General features: G+C 65.9%; 3 protein-coding genes across 16 annotated transcripts in view; all 3 read right to left on the reverse strand.

The window, feature by feature from the left end:
* Positions 1 to 9167, reverse strand: part of PNPLA6 (patatin like phospholipase domain containing 6) — a 24751-nt gene extending 15584 nt beyond the window's left edge. For 9 of the 12 annotated variants that reach the window (XR_010370366.1, XR_010370365.1, XM_064437155.1 and 6 more), the window contains exons 1-13: positions 9067 to 9167; positions 7559 to 7628; positions 7396 to 7458; positions 6203 to 6290; positions 6037 to 6119; positions 5859 to 5956; positions 5640 to 5780; positions 3185 to 3344; positions 2995 to 3075; positions 1401 to 1529; positions 1244 to 1324; positions 1041 to 1149; positions 835 to 924 (exon numbers count right to left, since the gene is read on the reverse strand). Coding sequence is in view for 10 of the 12 variants with exons in the window: in XM_064437155.1 (XP_064293225.1) it covers positions 835 to 924; positions 1041 to 1149; positions 1244 to 1324; positions 1401 to 1529; positions 2995 to 3075; positions 3185 to 3344; positions 5640 to 5780; positions 5859 to 5956; positions 6037 to 6119; positions 6203 to 6290; positions 7396 to 7458; positions 7559 to 7597 (1162 nt within the window). In the remaining 2 variants the exon portion in view is untranslated. Of the gene's footprint in view, positions 1 to 834; positions 925 to 1040; positions 1150 to 1243; positions 1325 to 1400; positions 1530 to 2994; positions 3076 to 3184; positions 3345 to 5639; positions 5781 to 5858; positions 5957 to 6036; positions 6120 to 6202; positions 6291 to 7395; positions 7459 to 7558; positions 7629 to 9066 lie in introns of those variants that run through there. The other 3 variants (XM_064437156.1, XM_064437158.1, XM_064437157.1) reach the window with 3 other exon arrangements.
* Positions 9121 to 18250, reverse strand: MCOLN1 (mucolipin TRP cation channel 1). Of its 2 annotated transcripts, none has more exons than XM_064437182.1 (14): positions 18141 to 18250; positions 17795 to 17985; positions 15963 to 16130; positions 15726 to 15885; positions 15485 to 15572; positions 14623 to 14719; positions 14369 to 14468; positions 14132 to 14238; positions 13755 to 13904; positions 13165 to 13266; positions 12787 to 12909; positions 12297 to 12503; positions 12048 to 12178; positions 9121 to 9396 (listed from the first exon to the last, which is right to left on the reverse strand). In XM_064437182.1, the coding sequence occupies exons 1-14, from the start codon at positions 18154 to 18156 to the stop codon at positions 9222 to 9224; spliced, it is 1815 nt and encodes a 604-aa protein (XP_064293252.1). In that variant the 5' UTR covers positions 18157 to 18250; the 3' UTR covers positions 9121 to 9221. The 2 variants fall into 2 exon arrangements, with proteins under 2 accessions (XP_064293252.1, XP_064293253.1); XM_064437183.1 differs by lacking the exon at positions 9121 to 9396 and adding an exon at positions 10027 to 11591 and having other exon boundaries at positions 18141 to 18249.
* A 1290-nt stretch (positions 18251 to 19540) lies between these two features.
* LOC135310115 (ultra-long-chain fatty acid omega-hydroxylase) lies at positions 19541 to 27091 on the reverse strand. Of its 2 annotated transcripts, none has more exons than XM_064437143.1 (12): positions 26865 to 27091; positions 25219 to 25363; positions 24573 to 24626; positions 24362 to 24489; positions 22726 to 22853; positions 21700 to 21967; positions 20792 to 20858; positions 20588 to 20717; positions 20382 to 20515; positions 20229 to 20293; positions 20036 to 20118; positions 19541 to 19817 (listed from the first exon to the last, which is right to left on the reverse strand). In XM_064437143.1, the coding sequence occupies exons 1-12, from the start codon at positions 27048 to 27050 to the stop codon at positions 19622 to 19624; spliced, it is 1584 nt and encodes a 527-aa protein (XP_064293213.1). In that variant the 5' UTR covers positions 27051 to 27091; the 3' UTR covers positions 19541 to 19621. The 2 variants fall into 2 exon arrangements, with proteins under 2 accessions (XP_064293213.1, XP_064293214.1); XM_064437144.1 differs by having other exon boundaries at positions 19541 to 19799; positions 26865 to 27090.
* Positions 27092 to 27289: the final 198 nt, after the last annotated feature.

The raw sequence follows: 27289 nt of genomic DNA on the forward strand, positions 1-27289 counted from the left end.
CAGGATGCCCTGGGGAGGGGGATGCATGAGTGTGGGGGGGCAGGATGCCCTGGGGAGGGGGATGCATGAGTCTGGGGGCATAGGATGCCCTGGGGAGGGAGATGCATGAGTGTGGGGGGGCAGGATGCCCTGGGGAGGGGGATGCATGAGCCTGGGGGGGCAGGATGCCCTGGGGAGGGGGATGCATAGGATGCCCTGGGGAGGGGGATGCATGAGCCTGGGGGGGGGCATAGGATGCCCTGGGGAGGGGGATGCATAGGATGCCCTGGGGAGGGGGATGCATGAGCCTGGGGGGCACAGGATACCCTGGGGAGGGGGATGCATGAGTCTGGGGGGGCAGGATGCCCTGGAGAGGGGGATGCATGAGTGTGGGGGGGCAGGATGCCCTGGGGAGGGGGATCCATGAGTCTGGGGGCATAGGATGCCCTGGGGAGGGGGATGCATGAGCCTGGGGGGGCAGGATGCCCTGGGGAGGGGGATCCATGAGTCTGGGGGCATAGGATGCCCTGGGGAGGGGGATGCATGAGCCTGGTGGGGGCATAGGATGCCCTGGGGAGGGGGATGCATGAGTCTGGGGGCATAGGATGCCCTGGGGAGGGGGATGCATGAGCCTGGTGGGGGCATAGGATGCCCTGGGGAGGGGGATGCATGAGTCTGGGGGCATAGAATGCCCTGGGGAGGGGGATGCATGAGCCTGGGGAGGCACAAGCCTTGGGAGGGGGGAGGGTGTTTGACCCTTAGGGGGTCAATGCACAACCTGCGGAGGGGGATACACAACCCCAGGGCAGGGGGTGCTGCATGATCCTGGGGACCACCCCCCCAACTCCGACCCACCGGAGATGTCCACCGGCATGGAGATGCAGCGGCTCAAGGGTGGCGGTGGCACCGCAGGGGTCTCCAGGCCTCCGGCTTTCAGCGGGTCGGCTGTGGGATAAGACCACCCTGAGCACCCACAGCCGAGCCCCGCAGGGTGGCGGGTGCGGGATGACGGGGGGGAGTGGGTGGGGGGAGTCCCCGCACACCCCCTTCCCGGCTCTTACCCGGCTCCCTGCCCTCATCGGCACCGCTGAGCCCCCGCTTGCCGTGGCGGACGGGGCTGGTGCGGGCGGCGTGGCCGGGTTGCGGGAAGAGCCGTAGGGGTTGCATGTCCTGCAAAGGGGGACGTCGGTGGGGCTGGGGTGGGGGGTAGGGGTGGGGTGGGTCCAAATCTGGCCCGACCCCTCCGTTTTCGGCACGAACTCACATGGCTGAAGAGCTCGTTCGTCAACCCAAGGTAGTTGTGCAAAGCCAAGAAGGTGACACGCTGTAGGCGCACCATGATGATCTGGGGGGGACACACAAGAACCCATCAGGTTCCACCTCGAGGGACCCCCCCCCATGGCCCCCCAACCCCAACTCACCTGCACCACGCGCACCAAACTCTCGGGGTACTTCTCGAAGACGGCAGAGAAGGCTTCGACCGGCAGCCGGAGCACGGTGGAGTCCTCGGCTGCCCGGGCACACACCGTCCGGTATGGTCGCTGGTGGCCCTAGGTGACATGCCACGGTGTTGGTGGCCTTGCCGGCATGGGGAGGTCCAGCCCGGCCATGGATGGCGGGTGGTGGCAGCTGGGGACTGGTAAAACCTGCTGGTGGCACTGGGCTTTTGGCCAGTTGGGCCTGCAGATGGCCACGGTTGGGCTGGAGAAGCTTGGGGGTGGCCACGGTTGGGCTGGAGAAGCTTGGGGGTGGCCACGGTTGGGCTGGAGAAGCTTGGGGGTGGCCACGGTTGGGCTGGAGAAGCTTGGGGGTGGCCACGGTTGGGTCGGAGAAGCTTGGGGGTGGCCACGGTTGGGCCGCAGAAGCTTGGGGGTGGCCACGGTTGGGCCGGAGAAGCTTGGGGGTGGACAGTTGGGCTGGAGAAGTTTGGGGGTGGCCACGGTTGGGCTGGAGAAGCTTGGGGGTGGACAGTTGGGCTGGAGAAGCTTGGGGGTGGCCACGGTTGGGTCGGAGAAGCTTGGGGGTGGCCACGGTTGGGCTGGAGAAGCTTGGGGGTGGACAGTTGGGCTGGAGAAGTTTGGGGGTGGCCACGGTTGGGTCAGAGAAGTTTGGGGGTGGCCACGGTTGGGCTGGAGAAGTTTGGGGGTGGCCACGGTTGGGTCGGAGAAGCTTGGGGGTGGCCACGGTTGGGTCAGAGAAGCTTGGGGGTGGCCACGGTTGGGCCGGAGAAGCTTGGGGGTGGACAGTTGGGCTGGAGAAGCTTGGGGGTGGCCACGGTTGGGTCGGAGAAGCTTGGGGGTGGCCACGGTTGGGTCGGAGAAGCTTGGGGGTGGACAGTTGGGCTGGAGAAGTTTGGGGGTGGCCACGGTTGGGTCGGAGAAGCTTGGGGGTGGCCACGGTTGGGCCGGAGAAGCTTGGGGGTGGACAGTTGGGCTGGAGAAGCTTGGGGGTGGCCACGGTTGGGTCGGAGAAGTTTGGGGGTGGCCACGGTTGGGCTGGAGAAGTTTGGGGGTGGCCACGGTTGGGCTGAATGGCTTGGGGACACACTGGATGGGTTTGGGGACAGCTGGTGGGGCTTGAGGGTTTGGGGCCAGCTGGCAGGCCTTGGGGATGGCCACAGTTGAGCTTGGGGACAGCCAAGGTTGGGCTGGAGGTGCTTAGTGCTAGCTGGTGGGGCCTGGGGACAGCCACGTTTGGCCTTGGGGACGGCCACAGTTGGGCTGGAGGGGCCTGGGGGCTACAGGTGGGGCTTGGAGATGACCACGGTTGGCCTGGGAAGGTTGGGGGACAGCTGTAGTCAGGCTGGTGGGGCTTGGGGACAGCCATGGTTGGCGTGGAGGTGCTTGGGCACAGCCATCTTCACGCTTAGGAGGTTTGGGGATGGCCATGAGCGGGTTTGGGGCCAACCACAACCGTCCTGTGAGGTTTGGGGACAGCCAAAATCAGGCTTAGGGAGCTTGGGGACAACCACAACGTGTCACGGGGGGGTGTTGGGGACAGCCACGACGCCAGTACCGTGATGACATCCAGGATGCTGAGCAGGCTGTGCACGCTGTCCCCAGGGAACACCTCCTTCATCACCGTCTCCTTCCCATCCTGCGAAGGACAACCCGCTTTGCTCTTTCCACCCCCGTTCCCCCACCCCCACAGAGCGTCCCCATCCCCCTGCCGTGGCCCTGTCCCCCTCTGGTCCCCGTCCCCGCACCGGTTCGGTGAGGAAGAGCTCCAACTTGCCATCCTGCAGCACGTAGATGCTGGTGTCGGGCTGGCCGGGACGGAAAACGTAGTCACCTTGTTGGCACTGCTGGAAAACCATGTGCTTGCAAAGCTCCAGGAACAACGGCTTCTCGAAGTGGCCCAGCACCCTACAGGGACAAGGACGGGGGACAGCGGGTGACACGGAGCCCACCGGGACCTGCCCCGGTCCTCTGGGGCCACCCCAGGGGCCGCTTGCCAGGGCGATGGGGATGCAGAGCAGAGCATCCTTCAGTGTAGTGGCCCGGCCTCCCTTTAGAGAGGGTTTCCAGGGTTAGATCCTGGCCCTGGGGCCAAATCCTGAACCCCACGGCTGGATCCTGAACCCCCTGGGGCCAAATCCTGACCCCAGGGATGGATCCTGAACCCCCGGGGCCAAATCCTGACCATAGGGATGGACCCTGAACCCCCTGGGGCCAAATCCTGACCATAGGGATGGATCCTGACCCCCCCGGGACCAAATCCTGACCCCACGGCTGGATCCTGAACCCCCTGGGGCCAAATCCTGACCCCAGGGATGGATCCTGACCCCCCCGGGACCAAATCCTGAGCCCAGGGATGGATCCTGAACCCCCTGGGGCCAAATCCTGACCCCACGGCTGGACCCTGAACCCCCCGGGGCCAAATCCTGACCCCAGGGATGGATCCTGAATCCCCTGGGGCCAAATCCTGACCCCAGGGATGGATCCTGAACCCCCTGGGGCCAAATCCTGAATCCACGGCTGGATCCTGAACCCCCTGGGGCCAAATCCTGACCCCAGGGATGGATCCTGAACCCCCTGGGGCCAAATCCTGACCCCAGGGATGGATCCTGAACCCCCTGGGGCCAAATCCTGAATCCACGGCTGGATCCTGAACCCCCTGGGACCAAATCCTGACCCCACGGCTGGACCCTGAACCCCCTGGGGCCAAATCCTGACCCCAGGGATGGATCCTGAACCCCCTGGGGCCAAATCCTGACCCCACGGCTGGATCCTGAACCCCCTGGGGCCAAATCCTGACCCCACGGCTGGACCCTGAACCCCCTGGGGCCAAATCCTGACCCCACGGCTGGACCCTGAACCCCCTGGGGCCAAATCCTGACCCCAGGGATGGACCCTGAACCCCCTGGGGCCAAATCCTGACCCCACGGCTGGATCCTGACCCCCCTGGGGCCAAATCCTGAGCCCAGGGATGGATCCTGACCCCCCCTGGGATCAAATCCTGAGCCCAGGGATGGATCCTGACCCCCCCTGGGATCAAATCCTGACCCCACGGCTGGACCCTGAACCCCCCGGGACCAAATCCTGACCCCAGGGATGGATCCTGAATCCCCTGGGGCCAAATCCTGACCCCAGGGATGGATCCTGAACCCCCTGGGGCCAAATCCTGAATCCACGGCTGGATCCTGAACCCCCCTGGGACCAAATCCTGACCCCACGGCTGGACCCTGAACCCCCTGGGGCCAAATCCTGACCCCAGGGATGGATCCTGAACCCCCTGGGGCCAAATCCTGACCCCACGGCTGGATCCTGAACCCCCTGGGGACAAATCCTGACCCCACGGCTGGACCCTGAACCCCCTGGGGACAAATCCTGAGCCCAGGGATGGACCCTGACCCCCCTGGGGCCAAATCCTGACCCCACGGCTGGATCCTGACCCCCCTGGGGCCAAATCCTGACCCCACGGCTGGATCCTGACCCCCCTGGGGCCAAATCCTGACCCCAGGGATGGACCCTGAACCCCCTGGGGCCAAATCCTGACCCCAGGGATGGATCCTGAACCCCCTGGGGCCAAATCCTGACCCCAGGGATGGATCCTGAACCCCCTGGGGCCAAATCCTGACCCCACGGCTGGACCCTGAACCCCCTGGGGCCAAATCCTGACCCTGGGGCCTGATCTCCCCCCCCAACGGGCCAAATCCTGACACACCCCTCCCCCACCAGGGGCCAGATCCTGCTGACGCCCCACCCCAGGGGCCAGATCCTGAACCCCCCCGCAGGGGCCGGATCCTGATTCCCCCCCCCCCCCCCCCCGGGGCCGGATCCTGCTGACGCCCGCCCCCCCAGGGGCCGGATCCTGAGGCCCCCCCACCCCCTCCCAGGGGCCCGATCCTGATGCCCCCCCACCCCCTCCCAGGGGCCTGATCCTGATGCCCCCCCGCCCCAGGGGCCGGATCCTGCTGACACCCGCCCCCCCCCCAGGGGCCGGATCCTGATGCCCCCCCACCCCCTCCCAGGGGCCCGATCCTGATGCCTCCCCGCCCCAGGGGCCGGATCCTGCTGATGCCCGCCCCCCCCCAGGGGCCCGATCCTGATGCCCCCCCCCCCCCCCCCCAGGGGCCGGATCCTGCTGATGCCCCCCCCCCCAGGGGCCAGATCCTGATGCCCCCCACCCCCTCCCAGGGGCCCGATCCTGAGCCTCACCGGACATTTTTGAGCATGTAGAGAACCTCGGAGGGCAGATGGGAATTGGCTACGTCGAATTCGGTCAAGTCGGCTTCCAGCACCGAAGGCGGCGGCTCCTTCAGCTGCAGCGTGGGCAGCTCCTTCTGGATGCGCAGGAACCTTGGGGACAACGCGGTGACGTCGGGGCACGGCCACCACCGCCCTCCCCCCAGCCCCCCGCCGCTGGCGGCCCCTCACTTTTTGGCGATGTTGAGCATCTTGAGTTTCTTTTTCATCCGGGGCCGTGAGGTGCTGGAAATGGTGGTGTCCACCAAGGAGGAGGTGGATTGGGAGACCTGGGGTTGGGGACACCAAGCTGGGGTGTCACCCGACGGGGACACCACGAAGCCACCCCCGCTGCCACCCCGAGCGTCACCTTGCGCATGATCTTGCGGCCGTAGAAGAGCATCTTGTCCCGTTTTCGGAAGCGGTATTTCGGCGTCCCCTGCATGGGTATTTCTGGGGAGCACGAGGGGGACACGTTAACGGGGTGCAGCCCTGTCACCCCCTCTCCCCGAGGCCACCGCACCGCTGCCACTCACTCTTAAGGCGCAGACGGCGGACCAGGACCACGATGGCGGCGGCGATGATGACGGTGAAGAGGCCGAGGCCGAGCATCGCCCCCAGAACCTACGGAGGGAGAAGCGGGGGGGTCCCCACACAGTCCCTGGTGCCCCCCAGGAGACAGGGACGAGTGCAGGGGGTGACCGATGGCACTGCCACCCTGGTGACATGGAGGGACGGGAGGGGATCAACAGCATCAGGGATTGGGAAGCTGGTCCCTGGGGACACGGGGACAAGTTTGTGTCCCCTTGGGGTGCTCAAGAGTATCAGGGACCAGGACGCTGTCCCCTGGGGACACGGGGACAAGTTTGTGTCCCCTTGGGGTGCTCAAGAGTATCAGGGACCAGGACACTGTTCCCTGGGGACACGGGGACAAGTTTGTGTCACCTGGAGGTGCTCAAGAGTATCAGGGACCAGGACACTGTTCCCTGGGGACACGGGGACAGGTTTGTGTCACCTGGAGGTGCTCAAGAGTATCAGGGACCAGGACACTGTTCCCTGGGGATGTGGGGACAAGTTTGTGTCCCCTTGGGGTGCTCAAGAGTATCAGGGACCAGGACACTGTCCCCTGGGGACACGGGGACAAGTTTGTGTCCCCTGGGGGTGCTCAAGAGTATCAGAGACCAGGACACTGTTCCCTGGGGACACGGGGACAAGTTTGTGTCCCCTTGGGGTGCTCAAGAGTATCAGGGACCAGGACACTGTCCCCTGGGGATGTGGGGACAAGTTTGTGTCCCCTGGGGGTGCTCAAGAGTATCAGGGACCAGGACACTGTTCCCTGGGGACACGGGGACAAGTTTGTGTCACCTGGAGGTGCTCAAGAGTATCAGGGACCAGGACACTGTCCCCTGGGGATGTGGGGACAAGTTTGTGTCCCCTGGGGGTGCTCAAGAGTATCAGGGACCAGGACACTGTTCCCTGGGGACACGGGGACAGGTTTGTGTCACCTGGAGGTGCTCAAGAGTATCAGGGACCAGGACACTGTTCCCTGGGGATGTGGGGACAAGTTTGTGTCCCCTTGGGGTGCTCAAGAGTATCAGGGACCAGGACACTGTCCCCTGGGGACACGGGGACAAGTTTGTGTCCCCTGGGGGTGCTCAAGAGTATCAGGGAACAGGACACTGTCCCCTGGGGATGTGGGGACAAGTTTGTGTCCCCTTGGGGTGCTCACCGCGCCGGTGGGGAGCTGCTCCTCGGCAAAGAGCTTGGGCAGCACGGCCGTCAGGGACGCATCCTGCGGGGACAAAGGGACAGCTGAGCCCCCCCCCAGGGTGGGAGGGGGCCACACGCCGGGGTGACTGTCACCCCTGCCCAGCTACGGTGACGTTTCCTACCTCCGCCTCCTCCTGCGGCTCCGACTCGCTCTGCCCCATGGCTGCGGTGGGGCTCTGCCCATGCAAAAACCTGCGAAAACGGGGGGGGAAAATGGTAACAAAAATGAGAGATTTGTGACACGGTGACCCACGATGGCCATCGAGGGACCGGTGACAACAGGGTGACGTCCCCGCGGCGGGGAAAACTCCACCGGGGGTTGAGTTTGGCCTCGATTTGCTGCGTGATGGGGTGTGGGAGGGAGCCGGGAGGGTCCTGGGGCGTCCCCAGGGTGTCCCCAAGGTGCTCGGGGACATCGAGCAGCCAGGAGGGGACTTCAGTGTGTGTCCTCCCCACCCCCCTTGGGGACTTCAGTGTCCCCTCCCCGGCGGGGAGAGGAAGTGTTAGCAGGAACCCTCCGTTGCGACAGCCTTGGTCACCGCGCCGAGGCCACCGGCCGCTGTCACCCATCGCCGACATCACCCCGAGGGTCCCCCGAGCGGCGGTGCCACCACCGGGCCCAGCCCCGGTGTGTCGTGTGTCACCCGTGTGTCACCCGTGTTTGTGTGTCCCCCACCCCGCCACTGTCACCACCGTCCTTCCCAAGGACACCCCAGGGAGGTGATGGTGGCATCAGCGGGCGCTGGAGCGGGGACGTCACACGGAGGCTGGCACATGTCACACCCCCCACACCCCCCCGCCATCGCGGCCACCCCACGGACAGGCTGGGGTGGGGGGTGGGGGAGGGACACACGCAGCCGAGCGTCACAGCACAGCGCCAGCACCCGGCACCCTGTTTGCGGTGAGGGAGGTGCTGGGGCCCGGTGACACCCCCCCCCCCATGGGTGACCACCGCCCCCCCTTGCCCCCATCAGCCCCCCTGCCCCCCCAATATTACTTCCCCCCCCCCGGCTGGTTCTGCCCCTCCCCAGGGCAATCTAACCCCCCAAACTGTACCTTCTCGGGACAATAGTGCCCCCCCTAGTTGGTATTGCCCCCCTGCGGCCAGTATTGCCCCCCATCATCCCCCCCGACTGCTATTGCCCCCTCCCCAGCCCCCATCACCCCCCCAGCTGGTTCTATCCCCCCCCCCCGACTTTACTACCCCTCCCAAGGCTATAATTGCCCCCTTCCTTAAGCTAATATTGCTCCCCCACTCCCCATATTGCCCCCCCAGTTCATCCCACAGCTGATATTGCCCCCTCCCCAGACTAATAGCGTGTCGTGTGTGTCCCCCCGGTAAATGGGGGGCTGATGCTTCCACCCCTAAGCCCCCCACCCCCGGGCGTTACTGTCCCGTCCCCAGGCTAACATTCTCCCCCCAAGGGCTAATGCTGCCCCCCCGGGGGGTATTGCTGCCCCCCCGGGGGGTATTGCTCCCCCAAACTGCCCCCTAGACAGGTTCTGCTCCCCCCCCAATCCAGACCTGGACCCGCCCGGGCCCCCCCAAAGCCGGTGCTGACCCCGCAAACCCCCTCCCGGGCCGGTGATGCCCCCCCGGACCCACCCACCCCCACCCCCCCGCACTCACCAGCCGCCGGTCGCCGCCCCGCACCCCGCTCCGGCCTCGGCGGTAGCGGCGGCCCCCGCGGGGTCATGGTCCCTTTAAAGCCGCCCCGCCTCTCGCACTGACGTCACGCGGCTGGGCGGAGAGCGCGTCGCGCCACCGCCGCCATGTTGGGAAGGTCAGGCGAGAGGGCTGGAGCAGGGAGGCGGGCGGGCGCCATCTTGGGTGTGGCGCGGGGTGATCTCATCACAGGCCGACGGCGCGGGTGTGCGCGTGCCTTGGTGGGAGCACAGGCGCCATCTTGGGAGTGGCAGGGGATGGGGTGGGGACCCCAAATCTGGGCGGAGTGTGTCCCTAGGGATGGGAACCGGAGAGCACCCTCAGCCCTGTCCCCCCCATGGGCACCCCGGGGTGGCACCCACCCCTCCCCCCCCAGCCCCATGGCACCCAGGGTGGCAGCACCCATGGCCCCGCCACCAGCCCCGTGTCCCCACGGGCACCCCAGGGTGACAGCACCCATGGCCCCACTGCCAGCCCTGTGTCCCCATGGCACCCCGGGGTGGCACCCACCACCCCCCTCCAGCCCCATGGCACCCCAGTGTGGCACCCATGGCCCCCCCCCCCTCCAGCCCCATGGCACCCCGGGGTGGCACCCGGCCCCCCCCGTCCAGCCCCATGGCACCCCGGGGTGGCACCCATGGCCCCCCCCTCCAGCCCCATGGGGTGGCAGCACCCATGGCCCCGCCACCAGCCCTGTGTCCCCATGGGCACCCCAGGGTGGCACCCGCTCCCCCCTCCAGCCTCATGGCACCCCAGGGTGGCAGCACCCATGGCCCCGCCGCCAGCCCTATCCCCCATGGCACCCCAGGGTGACAGCACCCACAGTAACACTACCACCCCTGTGCCCATGCACACCCCAGGGTGATGGCACCCAACCACCCCCCACCCCGGCGCAGGGGGTCCCACAGCAGCACAGACCCACTGTTCTCCCAGGGCGCTTTATTCTCCCACCATGGGGGCACCTACTGGGACCCCACCTGGGCCACAACTCCCTTCCCACCACCCAAAACAGGGAGCAAAACCCAGGGCGAGCAACCCCCACGCGAGCCGAGACCAGCCACAGCTCAGTCCATGAATGAAAGAGGCATTAGGAACATCAAACACCCCCACCATTGTCGGGCCCTCGATTTGGGGTTAAATTTGGCCTTTTTTAGGTGCCGGCAAGGCAGGCGGAGGCAGCGGTGCCTGGTGCGAGCGGCCGCTGGCCCCGCTCCAGCCGGGAGCAGCTGCTCCTCTGGTTACAAAACATGCCCTTGACCCGTCCCGCAGCACGTAAACAGCTCTGGGGCACGACAGCGGCCCTCTGCCCAAACCACCGGCCCCATGAGGGACCCCTTCCGAGGCACCCCGCTGCCCCGATCCCAGCTGGAGAGGGACAGGGGGAGCTGGGGGGGGGTCACGGGGAGCTGCTGCAGCCCCTTTGTGCCTAGAAATTGCCCCCGAACTGGCCGCAGGGCTTGGGGACGAGTCCCTGATGCTGCCGCAGGGCTTGGGGACAAGGGCAGGGACAAGTCCCCAGCACAGCCGAGGGGCCGGGGGGCTCGGGGACGAAGCCCCAGGCCCATCTCTGACACTGCCAGGGGACTGTAGGGCTCGGGGACGGGGTAGGGACAAGTCCCCGACACAGCCACGGGGCTTGGGGACGAGTCCCCAATGCAGCCAAGGGACCAGGGGGCTTTAGGATGAGGCTTCGGCCACATCCCCAGCACATCGAGGGGTTGCAGGGCTCCGGGATGAGCCCCCCAAACACACCCGAGGGGTTGCAGGGCTCTGGGATGAGCCCCCCAGACACACCCAAGGGGTTGCAGGGCTCTGGGATGAGCCCCCCAAACACACCCGAGGGGTTGCAGGGCTCCGGGATGAGCCCCCCAGACACACCCGAGGGGTTGCAGGGCTCCGGGATGAGCCCCCCAGACACACCCGAGGGGTTGCAGGGCTCCGGGATGAGCCCCCCAAACACACCCAAGGGGTTGCAGGGCTCCGGGATGAGCCCCCCAAACACACCCGAGGGGTTGCAGGGCTCCGGGATGAGCCCCCCAGACACACCCGAGGGGTTGCAGGGCTCCGGGATGAGCCCCCCAAACACACCCGAGGGGTTGCAAGGCTCCAGGCTGCCCTCCCAGAACAGATCTGTGGGGCCACAGGACTCCAAGCTGCCCCCCTAAAACACATCCAAGGGGTTGCAAGGCCCACGTTCAGCCCTCGAGGGACTCTGCAGCTCAGGATCAGGAGCAGCAAGGCCAAGGTCCGTCATGAAACAACAACAGGGCCACAAGCGTCCATCCAGCACTCCCCGGGTGCAGGAGACATGCGCGCCCTCCCTCCCCGCTCCTTCCAGGCCCCGAGCCAGTAAAAGCTGATAATAAAATAAATTAAAAGCGCTCGGGTCCAGGGGGGAGCACGGGGCACCGCTCCCTCGTGCCCCCGAGGGTCTGCGCCGAGGGCTCCTCCCTCAATTCACCAGCAGCGCGTTGTCCTGCAGAGAAGCCCTGCGGGGAGACAGCGCTCGCGGTAACGGGGAGGGGGGGGAAACGCGACGAATTTGGGGAAGGTGGCTTCGATTTTTGAGACAAGACCCAGCTGGAGCTGAAGAGAGGCTCCCCACACCCCAGAAATGAGCGGAGTGGGAAGCACAGAGCAACGGGGAAGGACGCAGGGAGCCCACGTACCCTGGTTATACCCACGCGGAGGGGTCCCCGCCGACACAGAGGTATTTTGAGGCGCTGGCAAGAGACTCACCAGCACAGGGAGGGGCTGGAAATCATGATCCACGTGGGATCGGCCACATACGAGGAGCCAGCAGCAAACACAGCCGTAAAACCTCCTCTCCCAGCACGGAAGAGGGAGCGGGGTAGGTAACAGGGGGCTGCAGAGCGTAGCCAGCCCCGACCCACCAGCCAGAAGTGCCCCCCTCCCCGAACAAGCCCCCGGCACCGCCCACTCACCGCTCGCAGCAGCAGAAGATGGAGCAGGACGAGGCGCTGTCGCGACGGTACTTGCCGGATTTGGGGCTGTCCTTGCACTGGGCGATGTAGGCGTGGAGCTGGGAGACGGGCGCTTCGCCCTCGCACTGGTGCTGCGGGGAAACGGGGAAGGTGAAACCCTCGGGTGAGGGGGAACAGGATCCCCACCCCACCCAAAAAAGAAAAAACCAAGCCATGAAGCTTTGCCTAAACACCCGGGGCTGGCCTCACCTTGATGGTCTCGTAGGAGCCGGTGATGAGGGCGATGAAGAGGCTGAGGACCATGTAGATGAAGAGGCTGATGAAGGTGTACAGGTAGATCTGGCTGAAGAGCCACACCAAATAGCTGTTCTGTTGCATCTCAGCGAAGGTAACAAACATGTCATCGCCGTTGATGAGGGAGAAGAGGCACTCGGACACCATGGAAAGGGATCGGAACTGGGATGGAGGGTGACAAAGGGCTGGTAGCTGGCCCAGGCCACCGTGTCACCCCTTCCGCTGCCGGGTTGGAAGCTCCCAAGGATATTTCGAGCACTCCCCGACACCCCACGTGCCACCCCGATGCTGTTGTGCCACGAGGAAAGAGTCTGTGGCAAAGAGCGGCGCCGGATCTAACCCGCGCTGCCCAAACGGGGACTGGCCCTGCACCCATCTCCCAAACCCGGGCAGGGAACCACCCGGAGGTGGGTGAAGCCCATCCCAACCGGCGACCCTGTGGCACCTTGACGTGGTACGGGCCCAGCACGATCCACCCACAGAAGCAGTAGCCCAGGTAGATGACGGCCACGCAGCAGCAGAAGCGGATGACGTTGGGGAGGGCCACCCGTAGCGTGACGATGAGGATCTGGTGGAGGAAAACCAGTTGGGATTAACCCCCGTCTTCTGCCGAGGGTGCTGGCGGGAAGGGTCCCTACAGCGGTTAAAGCACCCCGTGGGACCCTGAGGTCCCCAGCAGAGCAGGATGGGGACCCTGGGGACACACAGCAGCTGTAGGACGAGCCCCAGCCTGCCCAGATGCTCAGCACCAGGCTGGCACGGTCATTCCCAGCCCTGGAGATTGTCCCCTCGGCTCCCAGGTCACCTCCCCGGTGTCACTCACGTTGTACTTCTGGAAGAAGGTGAGGTAGCGAATGACCCCGACCCAGACCAGCAGCGTGGAGGTGCCCAGGAGGATGCTGCAAACATCGTAGCTGGCGAAGTTCTGCAGGGACAGAGGTGTCACGGGCCTGAGGCACGGCCACTGCCATCCCCGAAGTCCCCAAGGCCGTCCCTGAAGCCCTAACAACCCTCCGGCACTTGCCACAAACTAGCGGCAAGTGAAATCCCGGTGCCACAAGCCACGACGCAGCAGCAGCCAGACCGGACCCTGCCTCTCCTTTTGGTGCCACCTCCCTGTCCCAAAGGGAAACGGGGACCCTGGGGTCCCACCCAGGTCGGGACCCCTCTGTGAACCGCTCAGGAGCGATGTCTGTCCCCTAACCCGCTGGCAGAGCTCTGATTACATCCAGGACAACATCACCGGGGCAGAAAACGTGCTTCCAGCACCCAGGAGAGGCTGTTTCACGGCCAAGGGGGAAGGCTTTTACCCCTGCCACCAGCAATGTCCCCTCCCCGGAGTATGGGGACACCTGCCCCAGTGCAGGCAGGCTCTTGAAAACCCTCCAGCTTCGCTCCCCGGTGTCCCCGTACCTTGGACTCGATGCCGATCTTCATGATGGTTCCCAGCACAGTGAGGACGTCGCTGATCACCAGGAGGATGTACCAGCCGTTGACGAATTCCATACGGTCCGACAAGCACACGTTCTGGTTGTAGCGGCGCTGGAAGAACCGGCTGAACTCCTGCGTGGGGAGGGAAAAAATACACGGGGTCCTTTACACACCGTCTGGAGAGCTTTGCCTGTCTTGCAGCACCCACAGCTTTGAGCATCGCCGCGGGGAAAGCGCCTCCTCTGAAAGCCGGCAGCGCCGAAACGGCGTCCCCGTGGCAGCTCTGTCCGTCCCCCACCGGTTACACCGTGGAAGGTAGCCGCGGTTAGCACCGCTTCCCACCGCCCCCCGCCACTCACGTGCTGCAGCATCAGGCCCCGGATGATGGAGCGAGCGCAGAGGATGAAGGAGAGCGAGCAGACGAGGATGACGATGACATCAAAGAACAGCCGGAAGGAGTTGTCACCTGAAAAACGCAGAGTAGCTTTTCTTAACGAGGGGGACACCTAGGCAGGAGCACCCTCAGCCCCCCACGCAGCCCTTCGGCACCCACTGGGGACCGGTGCTGCCCTTGTCACGCCCTCGTGGGCTCCTACCTCGGCCGAAGACACTGGGATCTTTGCACTCCTTGATGTCAGCCTGGTTGTCGAGGTGGATTTTCACCCGGCCGCTGTGTGCCTTGTTGTCAAACGTGATCTGGGGAGAAGGGGGACGGTTACCGCCTGCAAAACTGACTGGCGGCTCCTCGCTGCCTGTACCCGGTCCCTACGTGCCCACAAGGGCCGCCGTCACCCCCCCACGCAGCCCGGCTGGATCACCCCGAGGCGGGAAGCGGTGCCAACGCACTCACGGTGATGGTGAAGGTGTAGCAGTCGGGGATCTCGTTGTTGATGATGGTTTGGATGTTGATGGCTTTCAGCTTGAACTGGATGGTGACATTGATGAGTCTGTGGGAAGGGGTGTTCGTTAATCCTCCTCCTGGGGCTTGTCCAGGGTGTCTCAGCCCACTTAGACACACACACACACCCCCCCAAAAATCCCCAAAATGCAGCACTGAGAGTCCATCAACTGACAGAGATGGGGTAAACACCTTTCCTGGGGGTACGTACAGCCCCAGGAAAGGATGTCTCCATCTTCAGAGGAGCAAAACGCTGCCAATGTGCCCCAGCATCGGTGAATTTTGCTTCAAAAGGGACGTTGTAGCCTCTGGAAGAAGCAGCGCCACAAGCTACACCACATCTCTCAACGCCAGCAGCGCCAGCGTTCCTCTTCCCAGCACCAGCCTGCCCACGCTGATAACGTGCCCACGACTGCAAGGCTTGACCACGGGCCATCAAAATGCTGCCGAAAGCCAGCACAAAGGTTTCGGAGAGGGGAAAACCACCCCCAACACGGGTGTTCCAGGACAGTTGTGGTGCCTCAGAGCCAGCTCTCTGGCCAGCGCCGATGCAGGCAGGGCCGGAAAGCAGCCGCTTTGTTGTGCAACCCCACCGGTTTCACATCTCCCTCGGCACAAGGCTGAATTTGTTTCCATCCCACAAGTGGTTTTTAAAACCAAGGAGAGCTTTCCCATTCTGCCAGCAGGCTTCAGCATGAGAAAGGCCCTGCGTCGGGGTCCCCGTTGCCCCCTTGTCCAGACCCTGCGCCGATGGGGTGTCCCCAGCACCCAAATGCTGGGACACCCTGGGTTGTGGGGGAGGTGCCGCAATTACTTGTGAAATTTGAGGGTGAAGTTCTTGTAGCTGCGGTCGAGCGCCGGGGGCAGAGGCTGTGGGTCCTGAGGATCCAGTCCCAGGCAGTCTGCAGGGAGGGAGAAGCGCTTTCAGGGAAGCCCGAGGCCCCACACAATCCCCTCGGACCCTCTCAAGCCCAGGACGAGGCGCAAGAACCTCCCTGAGACCCAGTGGTGGCTGGGGGACAAGCACCTTCAGCCCCACCCTCCCCAAAACCCACCTGTGACAATCTTGGGGTCGATGTTGAAGGTGTCGTTGGCCGGATCGATGCGCCCTTTACGATAGTACTGCTGGCACAGCATGAGGGCCGACTGGTTCCCTCCCCGCTCCCCCCGCACGTAGGCGTAGCGGCCGATGGTCTCGTTGGGAATGACCAAATACTGGAGAAGGAGATGCCCTCAGCGGCTGGATGAGGCCCCCAGCCACCTCCGTGTCCCATTCCACCCGTAGATCTCACCTTCTCCACAGCGTAAAACATGTGGTCGTAGAGGTCACGTTGCGTGTAGACGGCGTAGGAGTCATCCGTGCCGTCCACGTAGTCCTTCAGGAAGAGGTGTTTGAAGGCGATGGTGTTCTCCTCCTTGAACGTCACCACCATCTGGTTGCTGAGCCCAAAGAGGATGAGCTGAGAGACAAAGGAGGCCGTGATTAAATCCCTGCCCTGGCGGTTCCATAAAACAACAATGCCACGGCCCAAAACGCAGCCGTTCCACCCCAAAAGTGGTCACAGGAGGCAAAATGCCATCAGCCTACAACTTGGGTGACCCCAAGAAGACAAGGGCCAGCTAGCACATCCCCAGGGTTGTCCCCATCTCCACCTGGTTGCCCCGAAAATCTAAGTGAGCTGTTTTCCTGTGGCAAAGCTCCTCTCCCCCCACAGACGGAGGGGAGGACGAGCTCCCTGGGGACACGCACACCCCCCTCAGTGTCACCAAACACCCTGGGAACACGACAGCTGAGCGGACCCTGACCTTCCGTCAGCATTTTTTCCCTGCCTGCACTCTCTAAACCCCTCCCCGTGCCGCTAATTATCACGTATTTCTTAACACAAGACGCCGCTCGTTGGTGTTGCTCGTTGGCAGGGCGAGGGCACGGGTGGCTCTGGGTGACACCGCTCAAAGCCTCGGGGGAAGGGGGAAAGCACCCAGGACAACACCGCAGCACTGAGCTGGGAGCTGCTGCCTGCCAGGCAGGGTGCAGGCAGCCAGGCTGTGCTGAGCAGGCAAAAAAGAGGGTGGCGGGGGGGTGGTGGGGTGTAAAAACACCGGTGCCCCGATATCCCGTGCCGGGAAGGGGGATGTCATGTGCCAGCTGCTTCCTCTGTGCCTTGTGACTGCAGCCTGGCAGCTCCGAGGGGGTTTTCTGCCCTGGGACGGAGCCTGGTGCCCGTCTGGGAGCTGGTGACACCTTGGGGGGGTGTCCTTTCTGCCCCCGGCCTTTTTTGGGGTGCCCCAGCATCACCCACTGCCTGATGCACCCCAATGTGTGGCACCCAGACCCCAAAGACATGCCACCAGGGTAACCCCAACAGACCCCCCCCCCCGTCTCCCAGGAGACCTCACCTAAGTCCCCCACTTCCCCAAGCACCCCTACCAAGTGTCCCCAAACACTCAAGCCCCCCCCAAAACCCCCAGCGCTCCCCACGATGTCCCCAGCCCTCGCTGAGGGTGTCCCCTCCTATATCCCCAAGCCCCATCCCCATCTCAGAGGTCACCTCCTGTGCTCAGAGCCCCCCCAAAAGCGCCTGTGTCATTGTCAACCCCCAAATCTCCCATGTCCCGCTGTCCCCCTGCCCATTGCCCCCTCAGTGCCACCCCGGTGTCCCCCTCCCTGCTGTCCCCATGCCGACTGCCCCCATCCCAAGTGTGCCAGGGCCACTCCACCCCATCCCGGTGTCCCTGTGCCCATTGTACCCCTGTGTCCTCATGCCCCAGGACACCCCTCAGTGCTACCCCATCCCAGTGTCCTCATGACCCAGTGTCCCCCTTCCCAGTTGTCCCCAGGTCCCAGGACCCCCCCCCACTGCCAGCTCCCCGGTGTCCCCAGGTCCCAGCACCCCCCCGAGTGCCACCCTCCCTGGTGTCCCCAAGTCCCAGTACTCTCTCGGTACCACCCCCCCCGGTGCCTCCAGGTCCCAGTACTCTCCCAGTGCCACCCTCCCCGGTGTCCCCAGGTCCCAGGACCCCACCAAGTGCCACCCTCCTTGGTGTCCTCAGGTCCCAGGACCTCCCAATGCCACCCTCCCGGTGTCCCCATGACCCAAGGCCACCCTCCCCGGTGTCCCCTCACCTGAACGGTGACCAGGAGGATCTTGGCCAGCTGCAGCCCCAACTTAACGGGCCGCCGCCCCCGGGCCCGGTACTTATCGCAGGGGCTCATAAAGAAGTATTTGAGGCGGCGTCGAAGCTCTTCTTCCTCCGCCACCGCCGGAGACTCCGTCGTGCCGTAGCCGGGGCCGCGGCCTAGCAGCCGCTCCGTTTCTGAGGAGAAACGGCCGTTAACTGGCGGGTACCGGAGGCCTCCGCCGGGGAGGGCGGAAGGGGGGGGTGGCGAGGGTCCCCGCCGTCCCCTCCCCTCCGCCCTCCCCGCTCGGGCCCCCCCCCCGCGCTCATCCCGGTCCCCGGTTGCCGCTCACCGGACGGGGCCGCCATGGCGCCGCCGCACCGCGGCTTCAGCCGCCCACCTCACGTGACCGGAAGAGCACCGCCGTAGCTCCGCCCACCCGCCGTTTGGGCCGTAGCCACGCCCACCAAATCGCCCGGGAAACGTCTGTGGCTCCGCCCACTGAACGGCGTAGCCACGCCCACGCTCCGCCATCGCTCCCCCCTCCCCTGCCTGTGCAAGGGGACATGTGGGACGGGGGGACATGGCCATGGATGGGGACATGAGGGATGGGGACATGTGGGACGGGGGGACATGTGGGATGGGGGGACATGGCCATGGATGGGGACATGAGGGATGGGGACATGTGGGGTGGGGACATGTGGGACGGGGGGACATGTGGGATGGGGGGACATGTGCATGGATGGGGACATGTGGGATGGGGACATGTGGGACGGGGGGACATGGCCATGGATGGGGGCATGTGGGATGGGGACATGTGGGATGGGGATGTGGGATGGGGACATGTGGGACGGGGGGACATGGCCATGGATGGGGACATGTGGGATGGGGACATGTGGGATGGGGGGACATGGCCATGGACAGGGGCATGTGGGATGGGGACATGTGGGATGGGGACGTGGGATGGGGACATGTGGGACGGGGGGACATGGCCATGGATGGGGACATGTGGGATGGGGACATGTGGGATGGGGACGTGGGATGGGGGGACATGGCCATGGATGGGGACATGTGGGATGGGGACATGTGGGATGGGGACATGTGGGACGGGGGGACATGTGGGATGGGGACGTAGGATGGGGACATGGCCATGGATGGGGACATGTGGGATGGGGACATGTGGGATGGGGGGACATGGCCATGGACAGGGGCATGTGGGATGGGGACATGTGGGATGGGGACGTGGGATGGGGACATGTGGGACGGGGGGACATGGCCATGGATGGGGACATGTGGGATGGGGACATGTGGGATGGGGACGTGGGATGGGGACATGGCCATGGATGGGGACATGTGGGATGGGGACATGTGGGATGGGGACGTGGGATGGGGGGACATGGCCATGGATGGGGACATGTGGGATGGGGACATGTGGGATGGGGACATGTGGGACGGGGGGACATGTGGGATGGGGACGTAGGATGGGGACATGGCCATGGATGGGGACATGTGCATGGATGGGGACATGGGATGGGGACATGGCCATGGATGGGGACATGTGGGATGGGGACATATGGGATGAGGACGTGGCCATGGATGGTGACATGTGGCATGGAGGGACATGTCCATGCCCCGGATGGTCACATGTGGCATGGAGGGACTTGGCCATGCCATGAGTTGGCATGTGATTAAGAAGGACACATCCCCACCACCCCACGCCGTCCCCCCGCTGCACCGTGACAACACCGTCCCTTCTGTGCCACCATTTATTCACTGCTTCTCCCTCAGGTGGGACATACGTCATGCGGGGTGTCCCCTGTGTCCCCGTGTCCCTCAGGCCACCTCCGGCAGCGGCTCCAGCAGCAGCCAGAGCCCATCTTCGGTGCGGAGGATGAGCTCGGGCTTGCGGCGCGTTGGCCGCCCCGCGTCCAGCCGAATGGTGAAGCGTGCCACCGTCAACGCCGCCACCACCTTCAGCTCGGCCATGGCAAAGCTCTGCCCGATGCAGTTCCTGCCACCGTGTCCCCTTCTGTCACCTCCGCAGGGGGGGACACACGCAGGGGACAGCAACACCCATCCCACCCCTGCCTCAGCTGGGATGGGTGGTGGAACCTTCCCGAAACGCTGGGACGGCGTTGTCCCCGTGATGCCCAAACGTGATGGCTGGGGGACAACCACCCTACCTTGAACCCAACCGGGATGGGGGGGGTGACACGTCGGGACACTCATGTCCCCACCATGGCTTACCTGGGACCGGCGGAGAAGGGGATGAAGGCCAACGGGGACCGTCCCCGGCTGTTCTCTGGGCTGAACCTCAGTGGGTTGTAGACCTGGAGTGACACAGACACCGTCACACCGTGGGGACATGGTTGTCCGTGCCCGCCGTGACGGGGACATCCTGCTGTCCCACGGTCATGCCACCATGGTCATGTGGCCCTACCTGGGGGTCAGGCCAGATGTCCGGGTTGTGGTGTGTCCCATAGATGCTCATCAGGCAGATGACACCTGGTGAGATGGAAACGGATGCCGTAGGGACAGGGGACAAGGAGGGATGGTGACACTGGGGACATCTTGCACCCCGGGCAAGCCGTACCCTTGGGGATGACGCGTCCATCACGCAGGGTGATGTCCTCGGTGCAGCACCGGGACACGGCGGAGACAGGGGGGTGCAGGCGGAGGCTCTCCTTGATGCACATGGTGGTGAAGGGCAGGTGGGACAGGTCCTCCCTGGGGGCGAGGGATGGTGGCACCAGCGTTCGCAAGCCGGCTGACTGGGGGGTGACACCGGGGACACCTCACCATTCGATCTCCTCGACGTCCCTGCCCTTAAGGAGCTCGCGGACCTCCTGGCGGCACCGCTCCTGGTACTCGGGGTGGCAGGCCAGGTTGTAGAGCAGCCACGCCAAGCCACTGGCCGTAGTGTCATGGCCTGTAGGGACAAGGGGTGAGCGAGGGGACATGTGAGTCCCCACCCTCTGATGGCACCCGGGGGCTCAACCTCACCCTCAAACATGAAGGTGTCAGCCTCAGCCGAGATGTCCTCATCCGACAGGGTGTTGCCGTCCTCGTCCTGCGAGGGTGAGCGTGGCAGCCAAGGGGCCTCTTGGAGCCACCACCCTACAGCCAACCTTCCTCATGGCCACCACCATCCCCTTATGGCCACCACCCTACAGCCAAACTTTCCCGTGGCCACCACCATCCCCTTATGGCCACCACCTTATGGCCAACCGTCCCTGTGGCCACCACCATCCCCTTGGCCACCACCCTATGGCCAACCTTCTCCATGGCCACCACCATCCCCTTGGCCACCACCCTATGGCCAACCTTCTCCATGGCCACCACCATCCCCTTGGCCACCACCCTATGGCCAACCTTCTCCATGGCCACCACCATCCCCTTGGCCACCACCCTACGGCCAACCTTCTCCATGGCCACCACCATCCCCTTGGCCATCACCAGGCCACTCTGGCCACCACCCTATGGCCAATCTTCCCCATGGCCATCACCGTCCCCTTGGCCATCACCAGGCCACTCTGGCCACCACCCTATGGCCAACCTTCCCCATGGCCACCACCATCCCCTTGGCCATCACCAGGCCACTCTGGCCACCATCCTACGGCCAACCTTCCCCATGGCCACCACCATCCCCTTGGCCATCACCAGGCCACTCTGGCACCATCCTATGGCCAATCTTCCCCATGGCCACCACCATCCCCTTGGCCATCACCAGGCCACTCTGGCCACCACCCTATGGCCAATCTTCTCCATGGCCACCACCATCCCCTTGGCCACCACCAGGCCACTCTGGCCACCATCCTACGGCCAACCTTCCCCATGGCCACCACCATCCCCTTGGCCACCACCCCACAGCCAACCCTGCCCACAACCACACCATCTCACCCCGGCACTACCTTAGTGAGCAGGAGAAGGTCAATGAAGTCCATGCTCCGTCCTTGGTGGCTCTCCATCCAGGCCTGGCGGCCGAGGCGGTCGAGGGCCTGGCGCCGGCGCTGCACCACGGCAGCGGTGAAGCTATGCACGGTGACGCAGGCTTGGGCAAAGCGGCGCCCGTCGGCCGAGAGGCGGTAGAGCCACGCTGGGTGATGGAACGGGCGGTGATAGCGTCTCACCACCAAGGTGCTCAGCTCCAGGATGGCCTTGATGTACTCGCTGGGTTGCCTGTGGGGGCACCGGGGACCGCTGGGGACGGCCACCGCGGGCCGACGGGGATGGCCACCCCACTGGCCGTGGCGGCCATCAGCGGGGAGATGGGGTGGCAGCAGGACCCCTGCCCGTGAGGATACCAGGGAGGGGACTCTGAGCCCTGGGGGAGGGGACCCTAATGGGAGGGCAAAGCTGGAATAAGGGGGGGACCCCAGGGTGGCAGAATTAGGGTGGGGGGACCCAGGAGGGGACATTGTTGGCATGGTGGGGACCCTGATGGGTGCAAAGGCCACGGGGACCCCAGCAGGGGACAGAAAGGAGGGACCCTGGTGGGTGCAAATTGCAGGGGGGACCCAGGAGGGGCAGAGTTGGGGTGGGGGGACCCAGGAGGGGGCAGTGTTGGCGTGGTGGGGACCCTGACGGGTGCAAAGGCCATGGGGGACCCCAGCTGGGGACCAAACTGGGGCAGAGGGGACCCCAGCTAGGGACAGAGCTGGGATAAAGGAGGGACCCTGGTGGGTGCAAAGTGCAGGAGGGACCCCAGAAGGGGCAGAGTTGGGGTGGGGGGACCCAGGAGGGGTCAGTGTTGGCGTGGTGGGGACCCTGATGGGTGCAAAGGCCATGGGGGACCCCAGGTGGGGACCAAGCCGGGGCAGAGGGGACCCCAGCAGGGGACAGAGCTGTGGTAAGGAGGGGTCCCCTGTGGGGGCACCCCGGGAAGGGGGGCCAGGGGCCATGCTGGGGACCCTGGCAGGGGACAGGGTGACGCTCACTCCTGGCAGTGGCTCTCGTGGCTGAAGATGCATTTCTGGAGGGTGTCCAGGGTGAGGAGGCTGAGCTGCTCCAGCACCTCCAGCGCCGCCGGCCCCCCCGCTGCCCGCGCCGCTGCCCGCCACTTGGCCTGCAACAGGGGTCGGGGGCTGGGTGCGGGTCGGGCAGCGGGTGAAGGACGGGGTGTTGTGGGTCGGGGACAGTGGGTGCAGGACTGGGTCAGGGATCGGGGGTCCAGGTGCAGGCAGGGGGTGCAGGTTGGGGTCTGGGTGCAGGGCAGGTCTCGGGGTGCAGGCAGCGGGTGCAGGTTGGGGTCTGGGTGCAGGGCAGGGCTCGGGGTGCAGGCAGTGGGTGCAGGGCAGGGCTCGGGGTGCAGGGCAGGGCTCAGGGTGCAGGCAGCGGGCTCAGGGTGCAGGCAGTGGGTGCAGGGCAGGGCTCGGGGTGCAGGCAGTGGGCTCAGGGTGCAGGCAGCAGGTGCAGGGCAGGGCTCGGGGTGCAGGGCAGGGTTCGGGGTGCAGGCAGCGGGTGCAGGACTGGGTCAGGGATCGGGGGTCCAGGTGCAGGCAGCGGGTGCAGGGCAGGGCTCGGGGTGCAGGCAGCGGGTGCAGGTTGGGGTCTGGGTGCAGGGCAGGGCTCGGGGTGCAGGGCAGGGCTCAGGGTGCAGGCAGCGGGTGCAGGTTGGGGTCTGGGTGCAGGGCAGGGCTCGGGGTGCAGGCAGCGGGTGCAGGGCAGGGCTCGGGGTGCAGGCAGCGGGTGCAGGTTGGGGTCTGGGTGCAGGGCAGGGCTCAGGGTGCAGGCAGCGGGCTCAGGGTGCAGGCAGCAGGTGCAGGGCAGGGCTCGGGGTGCAGGGCAGGGCTCAGGGTGCAGGCAGCGGGTGCAGGTTGGGGTCTGGGTGCAGGGCAGGGCTCGGGGTGCAGGCAGCAGGTGCAGGTTGGGGTCTGGGTGCAGGGCAGGGCTCGGGGTGCAGGGCAGGGCTCGGGGTGCAGGCAGCGGGTGCAGGGCAGGGCTCGGGGGGCAGGGCAGGGCTCGGGGTGCAGGGAGCGGGTGCAGGGCAGGGCTCGGGGTGCAGGGCAGGGCTCGGGGTGCAGGCAGCGGGTGCAGGGCAGGGCTCGGGGGGCAGGGCAGGGCTCGGGGTGCAGGCAGCGGGTGCAGGGCAGGGCTCGGGGGGCAGGGCAGGGCTCGGGGTGCAGGCAGCGGGTGCAGGGCAGGGCTCGGGGGGCAGGGCAGGGCTCGGGGTGCAGGCAGCGGGTGCAGGGCAGGGCTTGGGGGGCAGGGCAGGGCTCGGGGTGCAGGCAGCGGGTGCAGGGCAGGGCTCGGGGGGCAGGGCAGGGCTCGGGGTGCAGGGCAGGGCTCGGGGTGCAGGCAGCGGGTGCAGGGCAGGGCTCGGGGTGCAGGGCAGGGCTCGGGGGGCAGGGCAGGGCTCGGGGGGCAGGCAGCGGGTGCAGGGCAGGGCTCGGGGTGCAGGGCAGGGCTCGGGGGGCAGGGCAGGGCTCGGGGGGCAGGCAGCGGGTGCAGGGCAGGGCTCGGGGTGCAGGGCAGGGCTCGGGGGGCAGGGCAGGGCTCGGGGTGCAGGCAGCGGGTGCAGGGCAGGGCTCGGGGGGCAGGGCAGGGCTCGGGGTGCAGGCAGCGGGTGCTCACATGCATGATGTGGGTGCTCTGGTTGAAGATGCCCACGTAGGACTTGAGGATGTCCCAGCGGAAGGCGGGTGTCAGCAGGTGCCGGTGCCGAGCCCACTTCTGCCCGCGGCTCAGGAGCAGCCCATCCCCTGGGGGGAGACACCCGGCTCCATCCGTGGGGCACCCGTGGGTGCTGCCCCACCCATCCTGCCACCCCTGAGCACCCACTCACCCAGCCAGGGCTTGAGGAAGCCATAGAAGAGCTGGTCCTTGGGGGCGATGAAGGCTGCGAGAGATGGGAGCGGGGGCTGGGGAGGTGCCACCAGGGTAGCATCAGGTCCCCTCAGGGGCTTATGAGGTGGGGTGGGGGTCCCTAGGGAGAGGCGACCCCCCCATCTGGACCCGTAACCACCACAGGATGGGGTTTTGGGTACAACGAGGCCTCCGGGCTGGCCGTGGTGACACCTCTGGGTGGCCCTGGGGACCCTCAAGGACCGATGGTGGCCACCATGGCATGGGCATTTGGGCACTTAGAGGGCTAGCTGTAGGTGACACCTCTGGGAGGCCCTGGGGACCCTCAAGGACAGGTTGGTGGCCACCATTGGATAGATACTTGAGGACTCACTGGGCTGGCTATGGGTCACACCTTTCGGTGGCCCTGGGGACCCTCAAGGACAGGTTGGTGGCCACCATGGCGTGGGCATTTGGGGACTCACTGGGCGAGCCACCTCTGGGTGGCTCCGAGGACCCTAGGGTTGGGTTGGTGACCACCACAGGATGGGTGCCTGGGCACGGCCAGGTCACCGGGCCAGCTATGGTGACACCCCTAGGTGACCCTGGGGACCCTCAGGGCTGGGTTGGTGCCCCTCGTGTCCTACCTGAGGCCAGGAGGACGGGGCGGAGGGTGTCGGGGTGGAAGAGGCGTAGGATGGGCATCCATGGCAAGATCCACCACAGGCAGCCGTGCCGGTACCGAGCCACCAGCTCGTCCACCTGCTGCAGGCCCTCCTCCGTGCTCTTCCCCTGCGCCACGGGGCACCACAGGGCTCAGTGACAGGCTTGGGGACACCCTTGTCCCCAGGGTCATGGCCAGCCTTAGGGACATGCTTGTCCCCAGCTCGTGGCCAGTGTTGGGGATGGTCTCAGCTTGGGTTCACGGATGGACGTGGGGACGCTCAGGGCTCATGTGCCACCACGCTGTTGCCATCCACCCCCCCCCCGGGGGACAGGTCCGTGTCCCCACTGTCCCCCCACAGTACCAGCCCCCTGTCCCTGCCACCCCCTCAGCTGCCACCACCCTGTCCCTGCTGGGAGCCACCACCCTGTCCCCACTGTCCTGCCCAGATGCCACCACCCTGTTCCTTCTTGGTGCCACCACCCTGTTCCTCCTTGGTGCCACCATCCTGTCCCTGCTGTCCTGCCCAGATGCCACCACCCTGTTCCTTCTTGGTGCCACCACCCTGTTCCTTCTTGGTGCCACCACCCTGTCCCCACTGTCCTGCCCAGATGCCACCACCCTGTTCCTTCTTGGTGCCACCACCCTGTTCCTCCTTGGTGCCACCATCCTGTCCCTGCTGTCCTGCTCAGATGCCACCACCCTGTCCCTGCTGGGTGTCACTGCCCTGTCCCTGCTGCCCCCCCTAGGTGTCACCACCGTGTCCCCACTGTCTCCCCCAGATGCCACCACCCCATCCCCACTGTCCCCTGAGCTCCCACCACCCTGACGCCACTGTCCCCCACCCTAGGTGCCACCACTCTGTCCCTTCTGTCCCCCTAGCTGCCACCACCCTGTCCCTGCTGGGTGTCACTGCCCTGTCCCTGCCAGCTGCCACCACCCTGTCCCCACTGTCCTGCCCAGATGCCACCACCCTGTCCCTGCTGGGTGCCACCACCCCACCCCCACTGTCCCCCCCAGATGTCACCACCATGTCCCTGCCACCCCCTCAGCTGCCACCATGCCGTCCCCACTGTCCCCCCAGCTGCCACCACCCTGATCGCACCGTCCCCCATCCCAGGTGCCACCACCCTGTCCCTGCTGCCCCCCCAGGTGCCACCATTCTGTCCACACCGTCCCCCATCTCAGGTGCCACCACCCTGTCCCTGCTGCCCCCTCAGCTGCCACCATGCCGTCCCCACTGTCCCCCATCCTAGGTGCCACCACCCTGTCCCTGCCCCTGATGGGTGCCACCACTGTGTCCCTGCCCCCCCCAGCTGCCACCACCCTGTCCCTGCTGGGTGCAACCACCCTGTCCCTGCCCCCCCCAGCTGCCACCCCCCTGTCCCTGCTGGGTGCCACCACCATGTCCCTGCCCCCCCAGATGCCACCACCCTGTCCCTGATGGGTGCCACCACCGTGTCCCTGCCCCCCCCAGATGCCACCACCCTGTCCCTGATGGGTGCCACCACCATGTCCCTGATGGGTGCCACCACCGTGTCCCTGCCCCCCAGGTGCCACCACCCTGTCCCTGATGGGTGCCACCACCGTGTCCCTGCCCCCCCAGCTGCCACCCCCCTGTCCCCTCACCAAGCCGGTGTGCCCCAGCAGCCACCCGCGCCAGGGCGGCCGGGGGAAGCGGTTCAGCCGCTGGCAGGTGGCTCGGAAGCGGGTGACGGTGACCACAAGGTCCCGCAGCCACCCCAGCAGCAGTGCCAGGAGCAGGGTGCCCAGGGCCACCGCGGCCAGGGGACCCAGCGCCCAGGCCAGCGCCATGGCCACCCCCGGACAGGCCAAAGGTTGGGCGCCCCAGGCTTGTCACGTGTCCCCGCCGCGGGGTGTCGTCACACCGCGTGGTTCTGCTGTGGTGGCACCGACCCCCCACGCGTGTCCTGGTGCCATCGTCCCCACACGTGTGTCCTGGTGCCATCGTCCCCCCCCACATGTGTCCTGGTGCCATCGTCCCCCCACGCGTGTCCTGGTGCCATCGTCCCCCCACGTGTGTCCTGGTGCCA

This window comes from Phalacrocorax carbo, chromosome 30 (genome assembly GCF_963921805.1).
Source record: "Phalacrocorax carbo chromosome 30, bPhaCar2.1, whole genome shotgun sequence".
Lineage (NCBI taxonomy): Eukaryota > Metazoa > Chordata > Aves > Suliformes > Phalacrocoracidae > Phalacrocorax > Phalacrocorax carbo.